Genomic DNA, 27,641 nt, shown 5'->3' on the forward strand with positions numbered 1-27,641 from the left:
TTCCACACATGTCGCAGTTCTCCTCAGGAGCTGACAAAATGGCAGCCGTTTCTGCCAAGACCACGGTGGCCATTTTGGATACAAACCCTACAATTATGCGATCGGCCCTAGGTGTAGGGAGTGGGTTTTCAGGTGAACATCGGTTTCGTTGTGCACATCCGTTTCGTCCAGTTTATGACTGGAACGCTCGGATGCCCCTTCCGCACAATGTCTCGCTTCCTGCGGCATCAACGCCCTTGATTTATGTCGACATCAGTGGGAAAGGGCCCTCTTGGCAACCCTCTTCCTTGCGCCCCTGGAATCACTCCACCCATGAGAGGCCTCCTCCAGTTGCGCCTAAATTGTCGGCGGGGGACGTCTTTTTCAGCAAGTTTCAAAGACTTCTGCATTCTGACCCAATGGAGTACTTTCCAGGCTTGTTTAGGGAGATATGCCCACCTGAGCCGACGGCCCCAGCTGCGGTTCCTGTGGTTCCGCCGGCGCTGCTTTTCCCGGCGGGGCCTCCCCTAACTCTTCCACCTCTGCCTCTGTTGTCCCCATTGGACAAGTCTATTATGGTGCCTGATGCGACTCAGCCTGATACGGACCTATCGGACGACGCGCAGGGCGATCAGGACAGCGAAGACCAGCCTCGCTCTCTCAGAGCCTTTCACGACCGGGTGCTGGGCATGATGTGTTTGTTGGATGTTCCAGTACCCGAGGCACTCGCTCTGCATGAGAGCGTGCTTTCGGGGGTGTTTTCCTTGTCTCTTTCGGAGCATACCGGCTTGTTCTTGCAGAAGGACGTTTTGGCCGAGGTCCGTAAAGTCTGGGAGAAACCACACTCTGGACTGTTTGTCAACAAGAAAATTGACGCGCGCTACAGGCTCCATTCTTCGGAAGAGATGGCCTTTGCGTTGTATCCACCCCCCCTCCACGGTAGTGGCTGTAGCCATTTTGCAATCCAGACCTGCGGCATCCTCTTCTACGACAGCTACACAGGTTCTGGCCAAAGAGGACAAGCTTCTTGACTCTCTTGGGGGGGGAAGATTTTCGCTAATTCAAATCAGCAGCTACGTCAAGCCAATGCAGAACTGGTGTTAGCGGGGTTGAATATGAAAATGTGGAAAGGTCTGTCGGAGTTTATTCCTGCTGAAAAGCTAGAAGATTTCAAAGCGGGATTGTCAGATGCCAGAGTCCTGGTGCAGGATTTGCTGGAGGCAGAGGCGCATCATTTCGACACCTCAGCCCAGGGCCTTATGCTTGGCGTGGATACCTCTCGTCCGGCTTGGCTGCATGCCACCAAGTTCTCTAAAGAGGCGCAGGATAAGGTTTTGGACTTGCCTTTTGATGGCAAGGAGCTCTTGCATTCTACAACAGACGTGGAGCTGACCAAAACTAAGGGCAGCACTCAGACCATCAAGTCCTTGTCTGTCCTGGTAAAACCACCTTTCAGGAAACGGAGATTGTTGTCGCAGCCTTCGGCCTTCTGCTGGTTTCAGAGGTTTTTTGGATCGAAAATCCCACAGGGTTGACACCCCTTTGGGAAAATTCCCTCCAAAGGCAGCAACAGAGTCGTTTTTTCTCCTGCTCCTCAGCCTCCTTCTCCAGGCTCGGGTGGTGCTGCCACTGAGAAACCAGCTAAATGAGGGTTTTCTGCGCTCGCACGAGACCCCGGTGGGAGGACGCATTGCGTCTCATTGGGAGGCGTGGCAGACCATCACTGGACCGGTGGGTCTTGTCAGTTGCTCGGGCGGGCTTCTGCTTACCCCTTGCCCCTACCCAGTCCCTCAATCCTCCTTTCCAGCAGTCCGGTTTGTCCTCCCTCAAAGCCGCAATTCAGAAATTACTGGATCTCGGAGCAGTGGAACCCGTTCCCCTAGGGGGGCGCGAGGGCTTCTATTCCCGGCTGTTTACGGTGCCTAAACCCAACCAGGCTGGCCTGCGCACCATCCTAGACCTTTCCCAGTTCAATCCTTCTCTACCCCAAGAGAAATTCAAGATGATCATGTCTTGTCAAATAAAGTCCTCTTTGCAGAAGGGCGATTGGCTCAGCGTGGTGGACCTTCAGGATGCGTACATGCATATTCTGATTGAAGCAACACCAGAGATACCTATGGCTTCCAGTTCAGAGTGCTCCACTTTGGCCTCAGCTCGGCACAGCGTGTCTTTACGAAGATGTCAGTTATCGCAGCTTCTCTTCGGCTTTAGGGTATCCATGTGTATCCGTATTTGGACAATTGGCTATTGCACAGTCCTTGCCCGCTGAAAGCCTCATGCAATCTTCAGTCTCTCCTCCTTGGGCTGTCAGTGAACTGGCGGAAATCCTCCATGACTGTCTCTCAGGACTTGACTTTCCAGAGTTTTCGTTGGAACACGATCGACTGCAGAGTTTACTTGACCGGGGACAGAATGGCAGATCTGTTGGCCACGTGTCAGATACTTGCGCAGTCGGAGAGCATGTCGGCCTGGTGGTTCCAGAGGCTCCTGGGCCTCGTGCGTATTGGCTCTTCCTCTTGCTCGGCTCAAGATGAGGCGGACGCAGATGGCTCTTTGGAGTTTTTGGCGTCAGGCTGTGTATCCGCACTCAAGATAATATAGATTCCGGCTTTCATTTGAATGGACCTTGTGTGGTGGTAGTCTCTCAGCAACCTGTCGGTGGGCGTGGGTATTCAAGACCCCGCTCCAATGGTGACAATCACAAAGAACTCCTCCCTTCAGGGGTGGGGTGCAATTTTTTTCAGGTCTCCGACCTCTTGTCGCCCCAAGACAAGTTCCTTAATATAAATCTGGAGCTTCTGGCGATCTTCCTGTGCTCAAGGCGTTCAGGCTGGTCATTGTCAACAAAGTGGTTTGTGTCTGCACGGACAATGTGGTGTCCATGTTTTACATCAACAAGCAGGGTGGCACCAAGTCCCCAACTCTTGTGCATCTTGCCATTCAGAGTTGGGAATGGGCGGTTCAACATGGCGTCTGGCTGGTGGCAGTGCACATCCTGGGCCAGCTGAACGTTAAGGCAGATACCCTCAGCCGACGAACAATGGTTAGCTACGAGTGGGAATTGAAAGCAGAGGTCCTCTTACAGATATTCCTGTGTTGGGGCACTCCGGAAGTGGACCTCTTCGCAACATCGGCAAACAAACTTCCTCTGTATGCCTCCAGAAATGGGCTGGGAGCCTCCTCTCTGGGAGACGCTCTGGAGATTCCCTTTGACAACAGGAGGGCCTAAGCTTTTCCACTTATGATTCATCGGACGGTTTGCAACCTGAGGAACACTGTGAACTGTTCTCTTCTGCTCATGTGGTGGCCGGCCAGGTTCTGGTTTTCAGAGCTTCAACATCTGTCGGTGTGTGCACCTATCAGGCTTCGGTTGGTTCCAGATCTGCTTCACCAGAGCGATCGGCCGCTGTGGCACCCCTCCCCACAATCGTTCAGCTTGGCGGCATGGTGCCTGAGTTCAGATCTCTAGAACATCTCAACCTGTGCTGACAAAATGCGCATTATTCAGGCAGCCAGGAAGCCTTTGACGAGGTCTCAGTACAGAAGCAAATGGCTTCGGTTTTGTCACTGGTGCTTGGCCAAACAGCTGGACTCCAGGGTGGCTACAATTGCTAGATGAGAGACGAAGGACAGCACCATTTCGGAGTCAGGCATTCATGTCCTGTCATGCAGGAGTTACCTTTCGGCTGTGGCCACCTACCTATCCATGGAACAGTGCTCTTTTTCACTGTCAAATCCAGTGGTTAAAAGGCACGTTGCGGGTCTAATGCGTCTTCATCCTCCTGTTCGCAAACCGCATCCGATGTGGGATTTGAATGTGGTCCTTATGGCCTTGTGCCATAAGCATTTTGAACCAATGCCTATGGTAGATCTTAAGCACCTTTCGTGGAAGGTGTCTGTCTTGGTCGCTGTTACTTTGGCAAGGCGTGTGAGTGAGCTCCAGGCTTTGTTAGTGGAGCATCCCTGCTTGGTTTTCCACAAGGATAAGGTTGTCCTAAGGACAAATCCTTCTTTCCTACCAAAGGTGGTTTCTGATTTCCATCTAAATCAGCCAATATCCCTCCCTGCCGGTCTTCTTTCCAAACCCGGCTTCGGAAGCTGAGAGGATATTGCATTGCATGGATGTTGGAAGAGCTCTTAAGTTCTATCTGGACAGACCTCGGAATTTAGGAGTTCTTCTCAACTGTAACCTTTGGTAATCCGCAAGGTAAGCAGGCCTCCAAAGCAACTATCTCCAGATGGATTGCTGCCTGTATTAGAGTCTTGCACTGTTCAGGGTCTCCACTCCCCTAAAGGGATTCCTGCACATCTGGTACAGGGCAAGGCAGCTGCTGTTGCCTTTCAAAAGTATGTCCCCTGGGAGACCATTGCAAAAGTGGCTACTTTGGCCTTCCCATTGGCTTTTTGTAAACATTACTGTTTGGACCCGTGCTCCAGATCTGATGCTCAGTTTGGCTAGGCTGTACTGAAAAACCTTTTTCAGTAGGGGGTTTCCATCCACCCGTAGTTCCTGTGAGGAGTGCTTAGGAATCTCCCATAAGTATGGAGGAAAAGGGACGGGATGTAGGAGTATGTTCCTCCCGTAATGACCACCTTACTCCTAGTCCATAGTCCCCTTTTCTCCATACGCCCGCCCGCCGTCCCCTCTAATAAGGTTCCTCTATTATTGCTTAAAGGTCTCTGACCTGGCGATGGAAAAGGACTGATGGACGATGCGCTGGGCAGAGCTAAGGAGGGCAGGGTTACGGCCGCATGCGGTACCCCGCGTAAAAAGAGAGGCAGGACATATTTTTAAAAAAATGTGATGCTTTTTACAAAGTGCCGCGGTCCCGTCCCACATGATGGAGGAATGTCCCATAAGTATGGAGGAAAGGGGACTATGGACGAGGCGTAAAGTGGTGACTACGGTGAGTAACCTTATTATTTTCAGACATCCACTGAAAAGGAGTTTAATAAAATGAAAACTTTAGACTTTAACAGCAAAATCTGTCACTTTTTTATCAGTCTCCTCAAAAATCTTGAACTTTCAAGACGGTCCCATTGGTTCAAAACGTTAGTTGTGTTTTGTGGTTACCACAATGGGAAGAGCAGACATGACAGATCTCAAAGGAAAAAAAAGAGATCCTTGCATAAGGCGTTCTTCCCTTTTCCACTTCCAGTACCTCAAAATGCAAACAACAGTTAGGGGATTGTCCAGATCCACTATTCACCAGTAGGGGTTTCGATTGCCCCATTTCATCAGGGCTAGCGTTAATTTTCAAGGAATTCTTCGATTCTTTCTGGTGTTCTGAGGGACCGACTTTCGATCAATTCCCCCTCATCGTCTCTGCTCCTCTACCACTCTTCTCCAGGTTGAGTCTTCAATGCTCAGTTTGGAGGTTTCAAATCTGCTTCACATCAAGGTGATAGAAGATGTTCCTCTTCCGTAGAGGGGTCTAGGATTTTATTCCTGAATAGTGTCGGATCTTTTTTTCCTAAATATTTTCTTTCCCTTGAAAGAATTAAACTGGTGATGTCAGCTCAAATGTTAAATGCCACTTTTACAGGGAGACTAGTTGTGTTCTATGAATCTGAAAGAGGTTATTTCATGCAGCGCACAAGAAATTCCTGAGATTTTCACTTGCGGCTACCAATTTTAAGTACCGGGTTCTCCTGTTTTGGTTTGAATGCGACACCTCGAGTCTTCGCCAAGTTAATGAACCCTGGTGCAGCCGAAGAGGTACATGTTTACCCTTGTTTAGACTGGCTCATCACAAGCGTCTCTAATCCATACTCCCCTTTCATCCATGGAGGAAAGGGGAGAAGACACTACATTGTGTAACCTTTTCTTTCCATTTGCCACACTATGCAAGGCAGGAAACCATTGTGAAGCTTGAGGCGTACTGAGATAATATTGGATACTGCACCATTTAAACCTTTAGCATAGTTTGCAGTGTCAAATTATATACCAGTCCGAAATCCTTAGCTGCTGCATTGGAATCACTAAAATGTCCTGGCACTACATAGAGGCTGCAAAATACATTTGTGAGGAATATGCAGTACCAATCCGGTTTCCCAATAATGGGTCGTCTTACCTCTCACTTCTATATGCCTTTTTCTATAACATCAGTAATTTTAGGAAACTACCAAGGCCACCCCTTAAGCCTGCCTAAATGTGAAAAGCTGTTTTTTGCTTTATTTTGTTAAATGCAATGCTAAGAATTTGTACTGTTTCAAAACTGTGTTCACTGCTTCCAAGAGCTTTTAGAGGGGATGTCAATTCTCAAGACAAATTTCATGCAATACTGTTCCTTTACCTTATGAAATTTTTTAAAAACTTCCCCCCCTTTGTTTTTAGAAAGTTCTGTGTTGTTTTTTTTTTCTTCACTAATAATTTCACTCTGCAACATCTAATGAGCTCTGGGGGACGTTGGATAGAGGGAACAAAGCATTAAAGCATTAGCTTTCATAGTGCTAGTCCAATAAAAGTTATCAAAACATGCTTCTGTCATCTGAGGGAGGATGATGATGATGATGATGAAGTCCCCATGACTGAATGGGGCTTTAAATAAAAAGTTAAATACATGTATATTGAGAGAATTCCTACCGAGGAGAACTACAGTTACCTGTTAGTAACATCTTTGCATCCAAGTACAAATCACAGTTAATTTACGAAGTATACGCAATTGTATTTTACTTGTTTCATGCGTTTAATGTGTTTTCTCCTTCCAGTGACGCATGGTTGTATAGTGTCTACAATAAAATTATTCTTGCCAGATGGACTGGAAGCTCGACGGCGGTCTGAGTAAGTAGAACTATCAATCTGCCTGTTTAATAGAGAAAATGTGTTCAATGTAAAGTCAGTTGATGCACTGTGGCAAGTTGTAACTCCTGAAGGTCAAATTATTGTAAATAAAGTAACTGTAGAATGATTTGCTTTCAAACAAATGACTAAACAAAACTAAACAAAAATCAAATGAATTTCTTAGCATTTCAGTATTAATCTTACTTGCAGGTATAGTTATTTTAAGAAATTTGAAAAGCAGATATTTATGTCTGAACATAAAACATTGTTGAAAACTGAGCATTTGCTATTTTACTGTAGATGTTCATGTGTTTACCTTGTTGGACATGCTCTCTTCCCACCACCTTTCCACCGCTCCCAAGGTTAGCCAAATTGTTGTCATGCTAGCTTGTCGCAGGTACACTACAGATTTTGGATTTGTCATAGTTACTGTGTTAAAAATCATAGAACTATTAACCTCCAGCAGACATAAGATTTTTGTTTTGCAAAGAGGGAAATTCTGAAATTCTTTCTACTAGTTTTGCCTTCTATCTGTTATGTTTTTCTTCCGACTGTGTTTGGTTGATGTTTGGGTATACTTTCAAAGCTTACCTTTTCTTCACAAAATTCTTCTCTCAGTGAGCAAATAATGCTATGTTGACATTTGCACTTTCTCCTTCCTTCCCAGCTTGTTATAAAATGCTGCTACTTCGCGGAGCCAGAACATACTCTTAGGCCCTGTCCCCTTTCCTCCATACTGCATGGGCGTCCTTCTCTAGGGACATAAGCCAGAACCTTTTTCACCAGAAAAAACCTTCTTATACTTTAAATTTGGAGGCACGCAGCCCTGGGAGTATGCACTCCCCTGACTCTGTCCACTGGTGCCACTCCCCAGTCCCCTTTTCCACATCGACGGGAACAGGCTGATTTCACCAGCACTCCTGGGATTGACTTCGGCTAGTAATACCACCTGCTCTTCCCCTATACTTTCTTCTGTCAGTTTGTCCTGTTTTATCAATCGGGTACTTGATCCTCTTGCGCCACACTCCTCCCCAGCGCATGTCAAATTCAGCAGATGTCGACCCTGCGAGGGGCTCTTCCCTGCGTCAGACACCCACACTCTTTGCCTCTGCTTTCTTGGCCCGACCACAGCTTGGTTTGTTGTACGCGTGCAACGCACTTACACCGTGTGCTCTGAAGAACAGGCTAGCTAGATGGAGGCAGCTCTTCGAGAAGTATCCTCCAGACGACTTGTAGGACTTCGTCAGACATAAGTCAAGGCCCAAGGGAGGGCAGCTTTTTTCCACCGCACCCTGCCATGGCGATTCCTTCCCAAGTTAACACCTGGGCGGGAGGAGCATCTCAGGTTCTCGCACGGGTACTGAGGCTAGTTTAGCTACCGGCTGCCAGGCCGAGGGGTCTGTATATCCTTTCAGAGACAGTGTTGAGGGACCGGAAGTTTTTTTTTTACCGGGGGTACACCGAAGTGGCTACGCCCTTGTACTGGCAACATGTCTGAGGTGGCGCCTGCACGCAGCACTGCCAACGAAACTGCTGAGGGCGACACACTGCCAAGAGTCCTGGAAGAGAATGGGCCCAGTGAGGCAAGCACCATGATTTCAGCACGTGGCATGCAGCTTGACAAGATGGCCACTGCGCCAGAAAAGATACCTGCTCGTTCAATAATACCCAGAGGAACGGAACTGTTGGGAGAACGAGTTACATGGTGGCGACTGGTGTCAACCAGATACGTACGCGGCCTACAGCTTATCCATCAGAATTGCGCCTATTGCCATTCCTCCTATGGCTCCAGCGCTGAAGGCCCCGGTGCAGCTACCGCTGCCATTGCTGGCTCCTTTGATTCCGGTTCCCCTGCCTTCCACAGTTGAGGCGGTTCCACACCAGCCTCCGCTGCAGCCATCAGCTCCGATCTACACACCGTTGCCCTCGGCACTCCTCCACCCACTCCGGACCAGCCGGACACCCTGGTGGACACAGACGAGAATGAAGACCCCGAAGCGCTGTCGTCGGCCAAGGCCTTCCACAAATGGCTTGCAGGTTTGGCAGAGCACTTGGTGCTTCCTCATCCCGAGGTCGAACAGGAGGCAAGGGTCCTGGCCGAGGTCCTCCTTCTACGCCTCGCGGCTAGAAGGGGATTCTGATGTTTGCTTATTGATTTTATATGGCCGCCAAACCCAAAGGTAACGGGGCGCTACAGAGAACAGGAAAACAAGATTGCTTAAAAACTTAGTTGCAAGGCACAGTATGAAAATATACATTACATCAGTTACATGCCAGTGTCGAGTATAAGCATATACTTGACATCACGATATATCAGTTAAAGAATATACATATGTAATGTCAGGTTAGTAGGTATGGATTGGTCCATGGTTAAACTTGGGGGTCATTGAAATGTAGCCATGTGAGTATATTCCGTCTAAAGCTGCAGTAGGACTGGTCTGTTCTGATGTCAAGTTGGAGGGCATTCCAGTATTGGGCCGCCTTAACTGGGAAGCTACTGCCGCTTTTTTGTTTTTTTTTTTGGGTCTAAATTTGGTTATCTGAAGGCATTAGGAGTTGGCGGTTCCGATGGGGCGAGTGGACGTTTTTCTCTCAAAGCTTGCTACCAGGTAAGGGGGGGGGGCTGCATTCTTAAGACATTTGAAGATGAGTGATGCTGTCTTAAGTGAGATTCTGTCGCAGATTTTGAGCCATTTGTGTTTTCTTCTAGTGTTAGAAATGTGTTCTTTAGAAGGTAAATTGAGGGCAGTTGCATTGGCGTTATTTTGTAATGTTTTAATTTTGTCAATTATGTATTTGTTAGCTCCCAAATATTGAGAATTGCAATAGTCAAGTTTGTAGAGTATTAGGGCATTGGCAATGACGATACAGCTGGCTTTGGTGAGGAAGGCTCTACTTGCCCTGATAAGCTTACAGGTGTAAACTGTAGAGGATGCAAGGGAGTTAACTTGTTTCTTTAGTGTTAGGGCTGAGTCAAGGTGAAAACCTAGTGTTTTTACTGTTTTGGAAACTGTGATTCTATTGCCATCAATGTTAAATGCTGAGTAGTCGGGGCTACGTTTTTTTTTTTTTAAAGTTGGCAGTGGATCCGAGGAGTAGGATTTTAGTTTTATCATACAGGCATAGTCCATGTGTGGCCATCCATGCCTGAATGATGAGATCAATTTTGGTTACCAAGGCCGTATCCGTGTCGAAATTGCCTGAAAGGGGAATGAGGATCTGGGTGTCGTGTGTGTAATTTGTGTAGGTGACACCCAGTCTGTCCAATTTGTCAAATAGGGGCTTGGTAAATATATTGTATAAAGTTGGTGAGACAGAAGAACATTGGGGTACACCGCAAGTTATTTTTTAATAGGGTCTGCTGATGCCAATGTTGAGAAAACTCTCATTGTGCGGTTGTCTAAAAAATGATTGGGTCCAGGCTATAGCCTTATTTGAAAAGTGGGCAGCCGAGGCCAGGTGTTTGCACAGCACCGTGTGATCCACCAGATCAAAGGCCGCCGACAGATCAAGGAGGAGTAGCATGACTGTGTTTCCCTCATCATTGAGTTCGTCAATCTGTACTTTAAGATCAATTAAAGCAGTTTCTGTGCCGTGCTGCGGTCTGAATCCTGATTGGCGGGTGCCTAGGAGTTGGTTAGTTTCAAGGTAGTACTGGATTTGCAGGTATGCTACTCTATCTTGAGGAGAAATGGTACCGTGGTGATGCGTCTATAGTTAGTGGGAATGGCGGTGTCTAGGGTTTGCTTTTTGAGGAGGGGTAAGACCAGGACTCTTTTTACTTGGGATGGTGTTGGAGGAGAAGGAGGCATTGATCCGTTTGGTTATGAAGGGGGCTAGGTCTATTAACTGGGCTGTCCAGCTGTCTCCCTTACAGTTGGATGGTTTGAGGGAGGCGATGATCTTTTCAGTTTCCAGGATGGATATTTTATTTTAATTTGAATGGGTTGAGGCCGTGTGAGTTAGTAGTCATAGGGATGGTGATGCTTCATTGGGAGTTGGGGAGTCTTTTTTTTAAGGCAATTTTAGTTTGGAGTATCTTCATTTTATTTGCTAGGGCATTTTGGATGCTGGTGCACCATTGTTTGACTTTGGCAATGTTGTCGGGTGGTGGTAGTGCTTGCATTACAAATTCTTTCATTGAAGATATTTTTTTGTGAGTAGGATTTCTTTTTTGTATTTATTGGCGAAAAGTCTAAGTTGCAGTTTATTTTCTTCAGATGGGGTATGGCGCCGTTTAGACTCTAGTTTCCTTTTTTGCATTTTTAATTCTTTTAGATGTGAGGTGAACCAAGCGTTTAGGTGAGCTTGTTTACTTTTCTGGAGTTTTAGAGGAGCAATGGTGTCTAATGCTATTTTCATAGCATTATTGTAGCTTTATACTAGGAGCTTGGGATGCTGGTTGTTTGGAAGAGTAGTAGCAATGGTAGGAGATTGTCTGGAGTTGTTTTTTTTTGGCTCAAGTGGGTGGGGGGAGGGTGCCGTGATTTTCTCTTTGGTGGTTTGTGTTTTCAGAGTTAAAGTAAAGTTGATGAGGTAGTGGTCTGTCCAGTGTTGAGGGGTAATTTTGGTGATGGCAAGATCACAATTGAGGGTAGCAACCCAATCCAAGGTACTTCCCTTGTTGTGGGTTGGGGTGACAACTTTTTGGTTCAAGTCGTGTTCAGCTAGCATAGTGGTATAGATTGGCTGGTTTGCCATCTGGGTCGTTACAACCTAGGTTAAGGTCTCCTAGTAGTAGGATTTGTGACAAGTCTTTGGTGTTATTGGCTAGGAGACTGGATAGATCCGATTTGAAAGTCCCAATGGGGCCAGGCGGTCTGTATATTAGGTAGTGTGTGGCAGTTGGAGATGGGCAGTTTGGCTATGAGGAAAGTGCTGGACGTGCAGCTTCGTGCAGCCATGATACAGTGACTGCCAAAAGGTAAAGGTTATCAGACGATGGAATGCCTGTTATTTCAGTGGCGTGGGCCACAAAGTGCCTAGCATTGATAAATGTACTAGATAGTATGATTACATTAGGTGTGTACAGGATTTTTATTGGAATGAGTTTGGGCTGAGTAGTATTGTTAGGTTGGGATATGGCTTGGTGTACCGTGAGGTAAGTTTATGATAGGGGTTAAAGGCCTTGTTGCTATGACATACTGGCTTGTAAAGGCGGGGTAGTCTAGCTCGAAGTCTGTTGTTTCTGTCCATGGTGAGACACAGTGTGTATTTATAGGAAGACATAATGATAGCAATGCTGAATATGGTAAGGCACAGCAGAGATGCTATCTGGATCTTGTTAAGGCACATCGTAGTGGGTAGTAGTGGAGAGCAAGGTAGTTTAGCGCAGGTTAGGCAAGGGGCAAGGGCTAGTACCAAGTATACTTAAGTTAAGAGCGCAGCTCAGTGTCTGGCAGTGGGCTGTTCCGAAAAGGCGCACAAATCTAGCGGTTAGTGATTTTCAAGTAGGCGGGTTCGCAGTAGCTGACATTGGGCATTGGATAATCATAGGATCTGCAAAAGCTAACAGGGCTGTGTCAGAGGGGCAGGTAGTGCTTGGAGACTTCGCTGGGCCGATCAAAGGGTCTCGGGTAAGTAACAAAATACAGTGGCAGCAAACAGCACAATGGGTGCAGTGCAAGAGGCAATTTAATTTCACGAGGTAGCACTAGTTAAAATGTTTAAAGAGCACAATGGAACATTGTCACCTTGGCCAAGAAAGGGTGGCTTAAGCCCCACTTGGCCCAACCTGTCAATTGTCGCCTCGACGCCAAGTATAGGCAAATGGAGGGGATCCACTCTTGGTGTCGGCGCACCCTCAACCACTCTCTTGGGTGATCGCTGCAGCGTCATTCTACTTAAAGCCTAAGTTGGCTTCGGCCACCTCGTCCTCGGCACTGTTAGAAAAGGAGAAGATTTTGGAGGCTTTCGGAAAGCTCTATTCCAGCGCCTGTATGCACCTTCGTCAATCCAACGCAGATGCCATGCTGGCACCCATTAACCAGAGGCTTTGGCTGGTAATAGCTGACTTCCTTCTGGAAATCCAGCGTAGAGCCAGGCACGTTTCAAGGCAGGACTGGCAGAGGCTAAACTGGTGGCACAAGACATCATGGAGTCCACTGTGGGCCACATTGACACGTCTGGCTGGGTGGTATTCATCGCCAAGGACATGAGAAGGACTGGCTGACTTTCGGCTACTAAATTCAACCCAGATGTCCAGGCGCGCATATTAGACCTTCCATTCGAGGGTGGTGACCTCTTTCACTCCACCACCGATGAGGAGCTAGATAAAAAGAAAAACAGTTTGCAAACTGCAATGTATTTATCCTTACAAAGGCCGTGCCCAAGGCGTACACCCATTAGCATCAATGCTCCGACAAGGGGTGGGCGTCCGGGGAAGTTCCGGGGCATCCAAGAATGGAGGTCCAGACAGCCTGACGGTTCTCCAAGTCAGCACCGGCACAAACGGAAGGGGGATGGGGGACAGCAAGGGTTTTTCAGTCCCCTTCCTCTGCAACAGCCTCCGAGAGAAAGAACGCATAACACGTTCCTTTAGGTCCAAGAGTTTCCAGTGGGGGCAGGCTTGCTCTTCACACACAGTTTTGGCGTCAGAAGTTCACAGACCCCTAGATACGATTTGTAGTATCCACGGGGTACTGCCTACCGATCCCTTCCTCTCCTCCTCCCACAGATTGGGACAGCAACTCTGTTGGCAGATCGTCGAGAGCCAGGAAGTGGAAGAACTCAGTCTCTCAGCTAAGATTGGGCTTCTACTCCAGGATTTTCGCCATACAAAAGAACCAGGCTGGCCTGAGAGTTGTGTTGGACCTCTCCACCCTCAACCTCTCCCTCCCTCTTCAAAATTTCCAGATGGTTACGCCAGTACTCATTGCAGAGACATTGTGCAGGGGAGACTGGATGTGCTCCCTGGATCAGAAGGATGCTTATCTACACGTTCCGATTTGGCAGCCGCATTGCTCCTTACTCCTACGTTCCGTCCCCTTTCCTCCATACTTATGGGACATCGCTCCGTACTGTGGGACGGGACCGGAGCACTTTGTAAAAAGAATCCAAATGTTTTTCAAAAATTTGTCCCTCCACTCTTTCCTGCGCGGGGCCCGTGACGCGGCTGTAACCCTGCCCACCTTGGCTCCGCCCCGCGCATCTCCCATCAGTCCTGTTCTCCACACGATCGGGGCCGGACGCACTTGCATCCTCGGAAGATTTTCTTCCCTTTTTTTCCCCCTCTGGCTCTCGCTAGCGTTCGTTTACTAGTCTGTCTATGTCTTTTAAACTAGATTTTCCATATTGTTCATTGTGTCACCGTCGCTTCGCGAGGGCGGATCCACATCCTCTTTGTTTAGAGTGTTTGGGTCCGGAACACTGTTGGGACTCCTGTTTTTACTGTAACTCCCTTTCGGTCCGGGCACTTCAACGTCGGTTGGAGCGGTGGGAGGAGGTGTTCGGACGGACTCCTCCTTCGCATTTTCAGGCGTTCATCGACGAGAAGAAAAAACGCCTGGTAAGTTCTTTACTTTTCAGAGCACCCCGGCCGGGGGATACCTTTCCTGGTTCCTCTCGAGCCAGGAGGGGCGTTGATCGCTCAGTTACCGGGGTCCGCCCTGTGGTGCCTGTCGGGCATAATAATTCTACCAGAGTTTTCTCTGAGCGTCTCCGTAAGGGGCCTGTGTCCACCGGAGTACGCTCTGTGGCCCTTCCTGTGGGGGCTGTTTGTGGACCCAGTTCTACTGAGTCGTGGGGTACCGGAGCTTGCTCTGAGGCCGCTCTTTCGGCTTCCCTTAAAAACAAAACCAGGGTGCGCCCCGAGGTCTTGGCTGGGTTTGAGGTTACCGAAAGGATGTTCGAGGCCCGTGCCGATATGGCTTCTACCGGGCCTACGTCCGAGGTCCCTCGTACAGAGGCTAAGGATACCAACAGTTCTGAGGGGCCGGGCAAGGCCCTGTCGGTGACAGCGCACCGTTCCGCTCTTGTGGTGACACCAGATCTGTTGAGGGGGCAAAGAAGAAAGTTTCTTCTTTTACCGGCAGTGCCGAGGCCCTTCCTTCGAAGGCTCAGTTGGCATGTCGCAGAAACATTCCAGGCCTCCTAGTACCGGCTGTGCCGAGGTTCCTTACGTGAAGGGTAAAATTAAGACCCCCTGACCCAGCGACCGGGACCCCTGCCTCACTTCCTCACGTGCCGCAGTTCCCCTCAGATGAGGACAAAATGGCGGCCGTTCCCGCCACGACCACGGCGGCCATTTTAGGTACTACCCCTACAACTATGCCATCGGCCCCTGGTGTAGGGTTCGGTCCTTCGGGTGAACCTAAGGTCCCTTGTGCGCATCCTTACCGGCCGGTTTATGATTGGAACGTCCGGATTCCTCTTCCGCACAATGTTTCATTGCCCGCGGGGGCGGCTCCCTTGATTTATGTGGATTTGTCTGTGGAAGGGCCTGTGTAGCACCCTTCTCCGTTACGTCCCTGGATTTGTCCACCTCATGAGAGGCCTCCTCAGGTTCCGAAACAATCTCCTGAGGATGCTTTTTTCGGTAAATTTTCAAGTGCTTATGTGCACCGACCCCATGATGGAATATTTCAAAGGGCTTTTCAAGGAGATATGTCCACCCGTGCCTATGGCTCCACCCGTTCCGACGGTGGTCCCGCCGGCGCCTCCCTTGCCCGTGGTGCCTCCCCCTGCGCTTCCGCCTGTGCCACCATTGTCCCCAGTGGACAAGGCAGTGCCTGACAAGGCTCAGCAGGATCCTGACCTGTCAGATGACCCTCAAGGCGATCAGGACAACGAGGGCGTGCTTTCTGGGGCGTTCACCTTGTCTCCTTTGGAGCGTACCGGCCTATTCTTGTAGAAAGACGTTCTGGCCGAGGTCCGTAGAGTTTGGGAAAAGCCACACTCTGGACTTTTTGTCAATAAAAAGATTGATGCGAGGTACAGGCTGCATTCTTCGGAAGAAGTGGCCTTGTTGTCTTGTATGCCTCCCTCCTCCACAGTGGTGGCTGCGGCTAAGTTGCAATCCAGGCCTGCAGCATCCTCCTCAGCGACGGCTGCTCAGGTCTTGGGAAAGGAGGACAAGCTCCTGGACTCCCTAGGGAGGAACATCTTTGCCAATTCGGCCTTACAGCTCAGGCAGGTCATTGTAGAATTGATTTTGGTGGGAGCTAACATGTGGATGTGGAGAGGTCTGTCAGAGTTTGAGGAGTTGGAGGATTTCAGAGGAGGCCTTTCCGATGGCAGGGTTTTGGCCCAGGATCTCCTGGAGGCTGCGGCTCATCACGTAGACACCTGATGCTTGGGGTTGATACCTCGCGGCAAGCGTGGCTGCATGCCACTAAGTTCTCGAAGGCGGTGCAAGACAAGGTTCTGGACCATTCATTTGATGGTAAGGAGCTTTTTCACTCTTCTACTGATGTAGAGCTCACCAAAACCAAAGATAGCACTCAGACGGCTAAATCATTCTGTTCTGGTTAAAGCTCCCTTCAAAGCTCAAAGGCCGTTGTCGCAAGGTCGACCTTCCTCTGATTTTAGGGGCTTCCTCGACCACAAATCTCGCAGAGTGGATACTCCTGCGTGGAATAACCGCCGTAGACATGAGCGTACACGGTATTTCTCTCGCTCCTCATCAGGTTCAGGTGGCACCGCCACCGATAAACCTGCCAAATGAGGGTTTTCCGCGCTCGCACGAGACCCCGGTGGGAGGACGCATTGCGTCTCATTGGGAGGCGTGGCAGACCATCACAGAAGACAGATGGGTCTGGTCAGTCGCTCGAGCGGGCTTCCGCTTACCTTTACCCCTACCCCACCCCTCAACCCTACTTTTCAGCTGTCGGGCTCACCCTCCCTCAAGGCCGAGGTTCAGAAACTTCTGCACCTCAGAGCTGTGGAAACTGTTCCCCTTGGGGAGCGAGGGGAGGGCTTCTACTCCCGGCTGTTTACGGTGCCTGCGCACCTTCCTAGACCTTTCCCAGGTCAATCTTTTCCTACCCCAAGAGAAATTCAAGATGATCACGCCCGGTCAGATTCACTCCTCTTTGCAGACGGGCGATTGGCTCAGCGTGGTGGATCTTCAGGATGCGTACATGCATATCCTGATTTGGAATCCACACAGGAGATTCCTCCGTTTCTCTTTGGGAGAGGAGCACTTCCAGTTTCGGGTGCTTCCTTTTGGCCTCAGTTCGGCGCCGCGTGTCTTCACGAAGATGATGTCTGTGATTGCAGCCTACCTTCGTCTCCAGGGTATCCATGTGTATCCCTATTTGGAAGACTGGCTCCTACGCAGCCCTTGTCAGTTGGCAGCAGCGGGCAACCTCCAGTCTCTCCTTCAGGTCCTGTTCCATCTTGGGCAGTCAGTGAACTGGTGGAAATCCTCCATGACGGTCTCACAGGACCTGACTTTCCTGGGTTTTCGTTGGATAGACTGCCGAGTGTATCTGACCGGGGACAGAATGGCAGATCTTTTGGCCGCGTGTCAGATGTTTGCGCAGTCAAAGAGCATGTCGGCCTGGTGGTTCGAGAGGCTTCTGGGCCTCATGTGTACTGGCTCTTCCTCTTGCTCGTCTCAAAATGAGACTGACCCAGATGGCTGTTCGCAGTTCCTGGCGTCCGGCTGTGCAACCAGATTCCAAGCAGATAATGATTCCGGATTCCATGAGAGTGGACCTGGACTCGTGGTCATCTCTCAGCAACCTGTCAGTGGGCGTGGGGTTCCAGGACCCAGCCCCCATGGTGACAATCACAACAGACTCCTCCCTTTTGGGGTGGGGTGCGACGTTAGATCTTCTTCAGGTCTCGGACCTCTGGTCACCTCAGGACAAGCTCCTGCACATAAATCATTTGGAGCTTCTGGCGATTTTTCTGGCGTTCAGATCTCTTTGTCAACAAGGTGGTCCGCATAAGAACTGACCATGCGATGTCAATGTATTACATAAACAAGCAAGGGGGAACGAAGTCTCCCCCTCTCGTGGATCTGTCCATCCAGATTTGGGAGTGTGCCGTGCATCATGGGGTCTGGCTGCTTGCAGTGCACATCCCGGGCCGGCTGAAGGTCACCGCGGATGCCCTCAGCCGTCGGACAGTGGTCGGCTACGAGTGGGCGTTGAAGGCGGAGATCCTCTCATGGATTTTTTCACGTTGGGGCACACCGGAGGTGGACCTCTTCGCCACGGTGGTAAACAAGAAGCTTCCTCAGTACGCCTCCAGAGGGGGGCTGGGAGCCTCCTCTCTGGGGAACGCACTCGAGATTCCATGGCACAACATGAGAGCTTATGCCTTCCAGCCTCTTCCCCTAGTTCAAGCAATTTGGAAGTTGAAGAGCTCTGTTGACTGTTCTCTTCTACTGATAGCTCAGTGGTGGCCGGCCAGGTTTTGGTTCTCAGAAATTCAACACCTGTCGGTGTGTCCGCCGATCAGGTTACCAGTAACTCCCGGTCTTCTTCACCAAGGGGAACAGCTGATGTGGCACCCTTCCCCACAATCGCTCAACTTGGCGGCATGGTGCCTGAGTTCACGTCTCTAGAGCATTTGGGTTTGTCTGTGGATAACATGCGCATTATCCAGGCAGCCAGGAAACCCTCGACCAGATCCCAATACAAGAGTAAATCGCTCGGGTTCTGTCATTGGTGTTTGGAAAAAGAATTGGACCCGAGGTTGGCGACGATTGACAGGGTGCTGTTCTTCGTCTCCTCCCTAGCAGAGTCAGGGGTTCATGTTCTGTCTTGCAGGACTTATCTCTTGGCGATTTCTGCTTACCTCTCTGCAGACCGGTGTTCTTATTCTTTAACCCGGTGGTGAAGAGACATTTTGCTGGCTTGACACGCATCTACCCTCCGGTTCGTAGTCTGCACCCGCCTTTGGACCTAAATGTAGTCCTGACGGCGCTGTGCCATAAACCCTTTGAGCCAATGGCTACGATTGACCTCAAGTACGTGTCCTGGAAAGTGTCCTTTCTGGTCGCCGTTACATCAGCGAGGAGAGAGTGAGCTCCAGGCATTGTCGGTGGAGCATCCTTTATTGATCTTTCACAAGGACAAGGTAGTCCTTCGGATGAACCCAGCTTTCCTACCAAAGGTAGTGACCGAATTCCATCTGAATCAGTCGATTTCCCTTCCGGTCTTTTTTCCGAACCCGGCCTCGGAGGAGGAAAGGGTTCTACACTGCCTGGATGTCTGAAGAGCTCTTAAGTTCTACCTGGACAGGACTTCCGAGCTTCGGAGCTCTTCCCAACTGTTTGTGACCTTCGGTAAACCCCAGGGCAGGCTGGCGTCTAAGGCATCCATTTCCAGATGGATTTCCTCCTGTATCACGGAATCTTTCACTGTCCAAAAGCTGAAACCTCCTAAAGGTATCCATGCACACCAGGTGCGAGGCAAGGCAGCCGCGGTTGCTTTTCAGAAGTATGTTCCCTGGGAGTCCATCGCTAAAGCGGCTACTTGGGCCTCCCCATCTGCTTTCTGTAAGCATTACTGCCTCGATATGAGCTCTAGAGCTGACGCTCAGTTTGGCCAGGCTGTGCTGAAGAACCTGTTTCAGTAAGTGGTATTTCCATCCACCCATAGTTCCTGTAAGGAGTGCTTGGGAATCTCCCATAAGTATGGAGGAAAGGGGACGGGACGTAGGAGTATTACCAGGTTACTCACCGTAGTGACCACCTTACTCCTAGTCCATAGTCCCCTTTCCTCCATACGCCCGCCCGCCGTCCCCTCTAATAAGGTTCCTCTTATTGCTAATGGGTCTTGGACCCTGCGATAGAAAAGGAGTGATGGGCGATGCGTGGGGCGGAGCAAAGGTGGGCGGGGTTACGGCTGCGTGCTTGGCCCCGCGCAGGAAAGAGGAGGGACACATTTTTGAAAAAAATGTGGATGCTTTTTACAAAGTGCTCCGGTCCCGTCCCACAGGATGGAGAGATGTCCCATAAGTATGGAGGAAAGGGGACTATGGACTAGGAGTAAGGTGGTCACTACGGTGAGTAACCTGGTAATTCTGAGATTCAGGATCTTGGGCTGCCATTTCCAATACAAGGTGTTACCCTTCGTCCTCAATTCAGTCCACAGGGTATTTAGCAGGCTCATGAATGCAGTGGCTGCCCTCCTCTGGGCCCAGGGCCAACACGTCTACCCGTACCTGGACGACTGGCTCATCAGGGCGAGATTGCCAGAGGCGGTTCATCACACTTCCTCCACCCTTATGATTACACGCCACAAGCTGGGATTTTCAATCAATCTCAAGTCTCAGCTGCAGCCTAGCAGAGTTTGACCTTTTTGGGCCTCATATGGGACACAAGCTCAAGAGTGTTTTCCCCTCGGAGGACAAGATCACGGTCATCAAGAGGGCCACTACTCACTTCCTCACCCGAGATGTGACCTTAACCTGCTGGTACCAACACTTATCATGGCAGCGGTCCTACTGGCCTCACCCCACACGAGACTCGAGATGAGGAGATTACAGCTGCACTTTGCAGCCTCATGGAATCGGGAGTGGGACTCCCAAGTGGAGCTTGTCAGCATTCCTCCTTCTCTCCACCCGAACCTCACTTGGTGGTCCAGTGACTGCAACCTGCAGACGGACAAGCCTTTCCGGCAGCCTGCCTCACAGTTCACCATCACTACAGATTCCTCCCTGAAAGACTGCGGGGGGGGGGGCCCTTTGGACAAACAGTGTCCATGGAGTAGGAATCTCATATCAACTGGCTGGAGCTGAAAGCCATCTGGCTAGCTCTCAAAGCTTTCTTTCCGCTCATTGGGGCAAGGTCGTCCCCAACTAGACGGACAACTGCACCAACATGTACTATGTCAACAAGCAGGGTAGGACCCGGTCCCCCCACTGTGCAGCCTAGCGATCAGCATGTGGGAATGGGCCCTGGAGAACAACATCTACCTGACGGCCAAATACCTTCCAGGGTAGTCCAAACTGGCAGCGGACAGGCTCAGCAGACTGGGAGCGGACAATTACGAGTGGCAATTGAACGGTCAGGTGCTGATGGAGATCTTCAGAAGATGGGGTCATCCTCAGGTGGATCTCTTTGCCTCCTGAGACAAGAAGTGCTAGCAGTTCATGTCCTGGCAGGGGCTGTACCCCGGCTCCAACACATTCCAGATACAGTAGAACGGCATGACAGCGAATGCCTTCACGCTGTTAGGGAGAATTGTCATTTTATGGCTAATTTCCCTCACCTAGTGAGTCCCCCAGCAGCTTTGCTGGACTTCTGGAGTTTTTTTCACCTCGTAAGAGTGAGAGCTTTTCCCCCCACTCTTACCCATGTTTTGCCATGTGTCTTACCTGTTTTTTTTTTAGATTGTGAACTATGGAGTACATCACTTCAGTAGTCCCCTTCTTTTGTGTGTTACACAGCACCTTCAGTGCAGTGACACAGGGGTGTCTTTTAGACTTCCCACCAACTCCATTTCTGGGGCTGACTACAGTCCCCCCAAAAAAGGGTAAAGTTGCCCTTAACTTTACATAGTCATTTAACCACAGATCCAGTACACCCCATCTTACATGGAGTACTGGAAAGGGTTACTCGGTATCACTTTTTATCTGTACCTCCTAGAGCATTGTTTTGCTTGTCTAACAATTAGACTTGGCTGGTGGCAGTGGTATCTACCTTAACTTTTCTACCACGATTATATTAGATAAATGTGGTATTTTGTTAGGCTATTATATTAGCCTCAAACTTAAACCCGCTTGACCAAATACTTTTTCTTTTGTCTCCGGTCGGGTTTATTCGCCATTTCTTTTTGTTAAATTCCTCCTTGTGTTTTACTTTGCGCGCCAAACCAGGCTTGCCTTATTTGTTCACCGTCTTTTGGCAGGCTTCTGCTCAGAAACCCTCTTCTAGGCGCCTGGGTGTCTAGGTGGGCTGAATGTGAGAGAGGGTGTAGTCACCCCCTGCACAGGGTATTCTAGGAAACCCAAGTCACACTTTGCCATTATTGGCTGAGGTGGTTGTCCGGTTTGGACAACACCCCCCCTGCTGCGTGATTGACAGCCAGGCTGTGTGAATGGGGGACGTTTCTCATAAAAGGCAGGACTCTTGGGCTAGAATTCAGTCGCCTCTGGAACTACAAGGAACCGAAGAGAAGCGGAGAGGAAGACTGCTGCTGCAACTACCCCATCCCGGTGGAGCCCTGCTACAGTCCTGAGCGATCTACCCTTCAATGACCAGAGAATATCCAGTCCGGAGTCGTCTTCCCTTGAGCTTGATGAGGATAACCAGCTCATCTTCCACAGCCAGAGGATCCTCTTCTTGGTCGAAATCGCTGCACACTGCTGTAGTGGTCCGGATAGCCATCTGAAGAGCCTCTCCTGTTTTTAAGGAACGCACCTTTTATTCATCGTTGCTGCTGCCGGCTTCATCCCTGTGTGGTGCAGACCCCTCCAGATGTCGTCCTTCGCATCGAAGCTCCAGGAACCGTGGGTCTGTAGGAAACCAACGGGAACAACTGCCGTGGCACCAGCTTCTCCATTGAATAAGGTACTGTGTTCTGCTTGAGGAATTAGGGTGAACCCCTTTTCCTCATCTCCAAGGCTTGCCCTTGACTTCCCTCCTTCTTATAACTTTTGCTTCCTCTGTTGACGTTGACAATATCTAGGTTCTCCTGTCAAAGTTGAATCTCGAACTGTCTGACTGTGTGATCCTCGGCAACAGGAACCCGGTTCCACTTGACACTGTCTCCGGCCTATTGACTCTTGAATTTCCATCAACTAGTGTTCTCTGATTCTGTCTGCCTTGACAAAAGTATTGCCTATGATTTTTGCCCCCAACTCTCTCTGGGTATGTCAGGTGCTAAGTGTGTTTTTGCCCTGGTAACAATTCTAGCTGCAGATACGCGTTTCTTTAGTAAGACTGAACTGTCATTACGGTCAAAAAGTGATCGCAAGTGTGCTCCCGGTAACAACTTGTGTTTCGCAGCACTGGTCCGTTAAAACACAGGATACTAACCTTCAGTTAGTGTACCAAAGTGAATTGGTTGGTTTTAGTATATTTTCGTGTGGTTTTGAATTAATAGAAGTGTTGTGTTTATAACAAATGGTTTAAAAATAAATGTACTTCTATTTTTCTTCCTGAAACCTTGAGCCAGTGTTTGCTTGAGTCACAGTAATTGTGGTCCCTTTGTGTAATCTCTGCTACTGCTCATATACTCTTGAGATAAGCCTGGCTGCTCCGCTACTGCTACCACTTTAACATAGTAGTACGGGCTTGTACCAAAGGTAAAACGTGTATTGCCACCTGTAGTCTTAATTGTGTGTAGTGGTCCCTAAGGGCACTGCACAGCATTCTGCCTAACACCTGCCAACACCCCTGGTCCACAGGGTGGTCTGCAAGATAAAGGAATCCTGTCACCTCGGCATCATTCTGATAGCTCTGTGGTGGCCAGCGAGACCTTGGTTCTCAGAGGTTCACAGCCTCTAGGACAGGCCTCCCATTCACCTGCCGATGGGCCCAGCTCATGTTCTGGCGCAGCAGGTGGGGGGGGGGGGCAGGGTCATCCCTTGCAGCGTGGTTGCTGAGCAGGTCAAGCTCAAGAACCTGAGCCTGTCGCAGGCTAACCTAGGCAGCATCCAGGGCGCTAGGAGCAAGACTTCTAGGAGCCAGTACAAGAGTAAATCGACTAGGTTCAATCATTGGGCGGACTCTAAAGAGATCGACCCCCCCCCCCCACCCCCTTTATGTGCACGTTGAAAAATGTGCTCTCCTTCTCTACACACCCTTCTCAGTCAGGTGTGCAGGTGTATACATGCTGCACCTATTTGGCAGCCATAGGGGCCTACAGAAATTCGGAGGAGGAAGTCTTCTCTTCCAACCTGGTGGTCAAGTGACATTTGGCGGGCCTCACTAGGCGCTACCTGCCCATGAAGAAACACATAATTCCCATCCTTGGTCTTGTTGCATTGGTACTCATGAGTATAACAGATAAACTGACCTCCACCCCTTTCTGCCGTATAACTTCCAACTTTGATTAAGGCAACACATCAATGTCCAATATGAAAGGTGCGTAGTATACCAACTCGTGTCCTTAATGCACACTGTTCACTGTTCACAGGATGGAGACCCTACGGAGGTAATTAGGCTTAAAGTACATTTGTTCGAGGGGATTGTGTCCTCTGATGTATTCAACATCTTTGACAGTAATTACCACAACTGTGCTGCTTCAGAAAACCTTTTGGACGTATGTGTCCTGTGTCGATACGCTCCCTGAAGGGCCTCTTTCGACGTCACTGGATGTTATATCTAGGGGACACGATGACAGTAGCCTCAGTTCTGTTTTTTCCGCGAACGTGTTCACTTCGGAATCTTGGCATGCTCGATTCTTCTACTTGTGAAAGTTTGAGATCATGTTTTCGTCGTCTTCTACTCCGAAGTCGTGCTTCAAAAAGTGTCGGGACTGCAGTTCTAAAATGTCCATCACAGACCCGCACGACGTCTGCCTCTGGTGCCTTGGCGAAAGCCATGGCACCGATGACTGCCAGTCCCTGACTTTGAAGGCCTTGCGGGAGCGGAAGAAGTTAACAGTAGGTAGGGTATCTAAAACCGGTAAGCCGAAATCTGCTGGACTTTCGACCGACGACTCGATGGGCAACTCTCCACGTCTGTGTAAGTCCTGGGGGTCTCGGAGTGGTTCCCGCCATTCCTCTGCCTCTTCTAGGCATTCTCGGAAGCACAGTCACCGGTTGCCTTCCTCGTCAGAGGACTCCGCCAGACGGCGGGTAGCTTGTCCCACCAAGCATTCATCGCCGGCGGAATGGGACTCGTTCTGCAAGGAGATGATGGGGATTTTCGAATCGCAGGGCACTGTTCCATCCGCGCCTTTGAGAGAAGCCAGCAAGGAACGAGCTAGAGCCACCAATCGCACGTGCTCAGGCAGTTGGCGCGATCATCTGGAGCCATCGAGGTCCTGATCGGACAAGGTTGATTGCTATAGCAATGACAGATCCCAGTCCTCGGCGCCGAGGACGTCTAAGGTCATACTCGGGGCTCCAGCCTCGAAGCCGTTGTCGAAGTCATCGCCAATTCCATCGGCACCCTCGATGCCTTTTTAGGAAAATTTATTGGAGTGTCCCTGAGGGCTGTGGTAACTCGGAGGAAGGCCATCAGTAAGTCAGTGAGGCCGGTCTTTGAGCCCTTCTCTGGTCATCCCCCAGGCTTGAATTGTTCCAGCCTTTGGACTACATTTCAGAGGTGGAAGAAGGGTTGGATGAGGAGGGGGTTGTGCCTCCTGAGGTTCCTGATTACCTGTTTTGTGGTCACAGCCAAATGGAAGACCTGCAACCACAAAGGTGATGGGTGGAAGGTTTCTGAACCACTGGCAATTGCTCTAGGCAACCTTCCACACCACTGTTTTTTAGCCCGTCTTCGCCATTGCAAAAGGGGTCCAGCCATGTGCAAATCGGTCAGCTGCTGCCACCAATGGTAGCAGCCCAGCCCGAACTGCTAGGCCAGGTGTCATGATGCCTACCCCCGGGGATCCAGATCAAGTCCAGCAGCCCCGGAAGCAGGCATCAAGTTATTCCAAGCAAGCCCAACAACCCCTGCTAGGGGCCATGTGGGTGCAGTCCTGGTGTCTCTTGCGCCAGGCTCATAGATTAAAACTTACCTGATGGAGACCATGCTGCAAGAGCTCCAAGCCAAAAGAGGCTTGGAAGGGATTACTTTACCTTGGGACTATTTTTTACTCGGGTCGGGGAGGAATACTTACCTGGGACTACTTTGGAGGCTATTTAAACCACGCCCGAAGGGCAGCACACGCTTCGCGTTATTCTGCATCCAGCAGCGTAACGCTCACTGTGCCAGTAAGTCTGCATCCAGTCTTCTGCCACGCCCGCCTCGAGTCTGGAGCTCATAGAGAAAGGGAGAAAGAAGGAGAAAAGGTTGGAACAAGAGCAATACCTTTGATCCTTACCTGAATTCTCGATCCACCGCGCCTTCGAGCTGGAAGAAAAGTTATTTTATGCGCATCGCCGCACCTGCTGCAACGCCGCGCTGAACTCACCGGCCTTTGCAGTATCTTCACTATCCACCGCATCCTTCTGCATGTTCCCGCCGCACTCCGGCACCTAAGGGAAACACGAGAACAGCAAGGTGAGCCAAGGGAATAAACAGAGGCAATATTAATTACCCCCAATAGACTTACCTGATTTTACCACCGGGGGTACTATTCCTCTTCACGGGTCGGCGCTGCCTCCAACGCATCTTTGCCATACCCCGGCCCCTAAGGGGAACAAAAGGACAGCAAGGTGAAACAAAGGGACAAACAAGGGTAAACCTCCTCACCACAATAGACTTACCTAATTTTACCGCCGGAGGCACTATTCCCCGAGACTTCATACTTTCTCTCAGCACCTGAATAAGGGAGACAGCAACAGGTTACATACTGACATTATTTTATCGAACTGTGTTGGATAATACAAATTCTTACCTGAATGTTACCGGGTGCCACGAGGAACTCTTCAATAGGGTCAAGCTGCAACCTGCAAGGAATCGGACAAGAGTGAAAGTCAGACATTTGAACTCTTACGAACTATATACTTAGGGCGTCTTGCCGGAAATCTGAGTCAATATCGTTCTGGAACTCACCAATTCCTTCGAACCAGTGAAGCAACTGGTTATCTACGCGCCTCTGCGATCAATGCAGGATGGAGAGATCATCTTTCCAAACCATCAGGTGATTCTATAAGAGGGGATATTAAAGGTGATCAGTGGGGAGAACAGCGGGGGTGGCGGTTTTACGCTCAACTCCACGGGTGGTTAATTCCCTTCCTCCATTTGCAGAAGAATACTCTACGGGCCAAGCAAACAGAGCTAGGTGGACCAGTTCAGTCCGTCATCTCGGCACTACGTGTCACATTGGTGGAGACCCAGATGTCAAGTTCAGATCGACGCCCCTCTGGGAGCCAGGTGAGCGTAACACCAGGTCCCCTCTGCACAGAAAACCAAGCAACCACAGACATGTTTCAGCCTTGTTGGACCTCCTCTGTGAGGTGCAGCCTGGTTCCCTATGGCGCAGCGAGCAAGGGACCCCGGTCTGGGCATACCCTCTCTCACATGGAGAGACAAACTGTGACCACAAGTGATGGGTGGAAAGTTTCAAATGAATCTGAACCACTGGCAATTGCCCTGGGCAACCTTCCACACCACCGACCATCCCATCTAAAGAACGTTACCAGGTAAGAGAGTAACTTGTTCTTCTAACATATGTACCCTAATAAACTTAGACACATTTTATATTCAATTGTCTACATTCACATTCACTCCCCATCTTTGTGCAAGCTGTCTCTCATTCTACAGATTTTTATCAATTTTCACCATAAAGGTTTGGATTAATAATTTCTAATTTGTTACATATCTGGGCGCTGATCAGTGGATCATGTACACGCAAGCTTAAAATTGTAACATTAATAGTTTTTCCACAATCAGTGTTTTGGTTTATCTTTGGTTCCTTATGTAGTAAGAACTCATACCAAATCTTCAACTGTCTAGCATGAGTTCAGATTTATAAGTTTGTATTTTTCACTCGTCTACTTATTTTGGCTGCCATGTTAAATGTCATAAAGCTCTGAGGCAAAATATAAGTAATTTCCATTCAAAATCCAGGCTAAGTTTTTTTTTTTTTTTTTTTTTTTTCTTAGTTCCCAAGTGAATGGCCAGTCCTTTGAAGTTCACTGAAAAACCTCCTCCACATCCTGCCCCTCCTTTAGGCGGATGGGTTTCCAAGCCTTCCTTTGTCCTTGGGTCAGCCATCAGATGAATGTCTGAGGCTTTGTTTTCATTATGCGGGAACCATTGAGCAGCCATTAGCCTTCCTGTAGCAACTGAGCTTCAAGCTGAAATGTGAATCTTCCCAGGCTGGGCTTTCAGATCAGAATTAAATAGTTAATTAGCTCC

General features: G+C 49.5%; 1 protein-coding gene across 7 annotated transcripts in view; it reads left to right on the plus strand.

Annotated features, from left to right (window-relative positions):
- Nucleotides 1-27,641, plus strand: part of SLMAP (sarcolemma associated protein) — a 1,535,859-nt gene that overhangs the window by 111,533 nt on the left and 1,396,685 nt on the right. For all 7 annotated transcript variants that reach the window (XM_069643684.1, XM_069643683.1, XM_069643687.1 and 4 more), the window contains exon 3: nucleotides 6,691-6,763. In XM_069643684.1, the coding sequence (XP_069499785.1) occupies nucleotides 6,691-6,763 (73 nt within the window). The remainder of the gene's footprint in view (nucleotides 1-6,690; nucleotides 6,764-27,641) is intronic.

Source organism: Ambystoma mexicanum, chromosome 2p (genome assembly GCF_040938575.1).
Source record: "Ambystoma mexicanum isolate Mex_15411 chromosome 2p, UKY_AmexF1_1, whole genome shotgun sequence".
NCBI lineage: Eukaryota > Metazoa > Chordata > Amphibia > Caudata > Ambystomatidae > Ambystoma > Ambystoma mexicanum.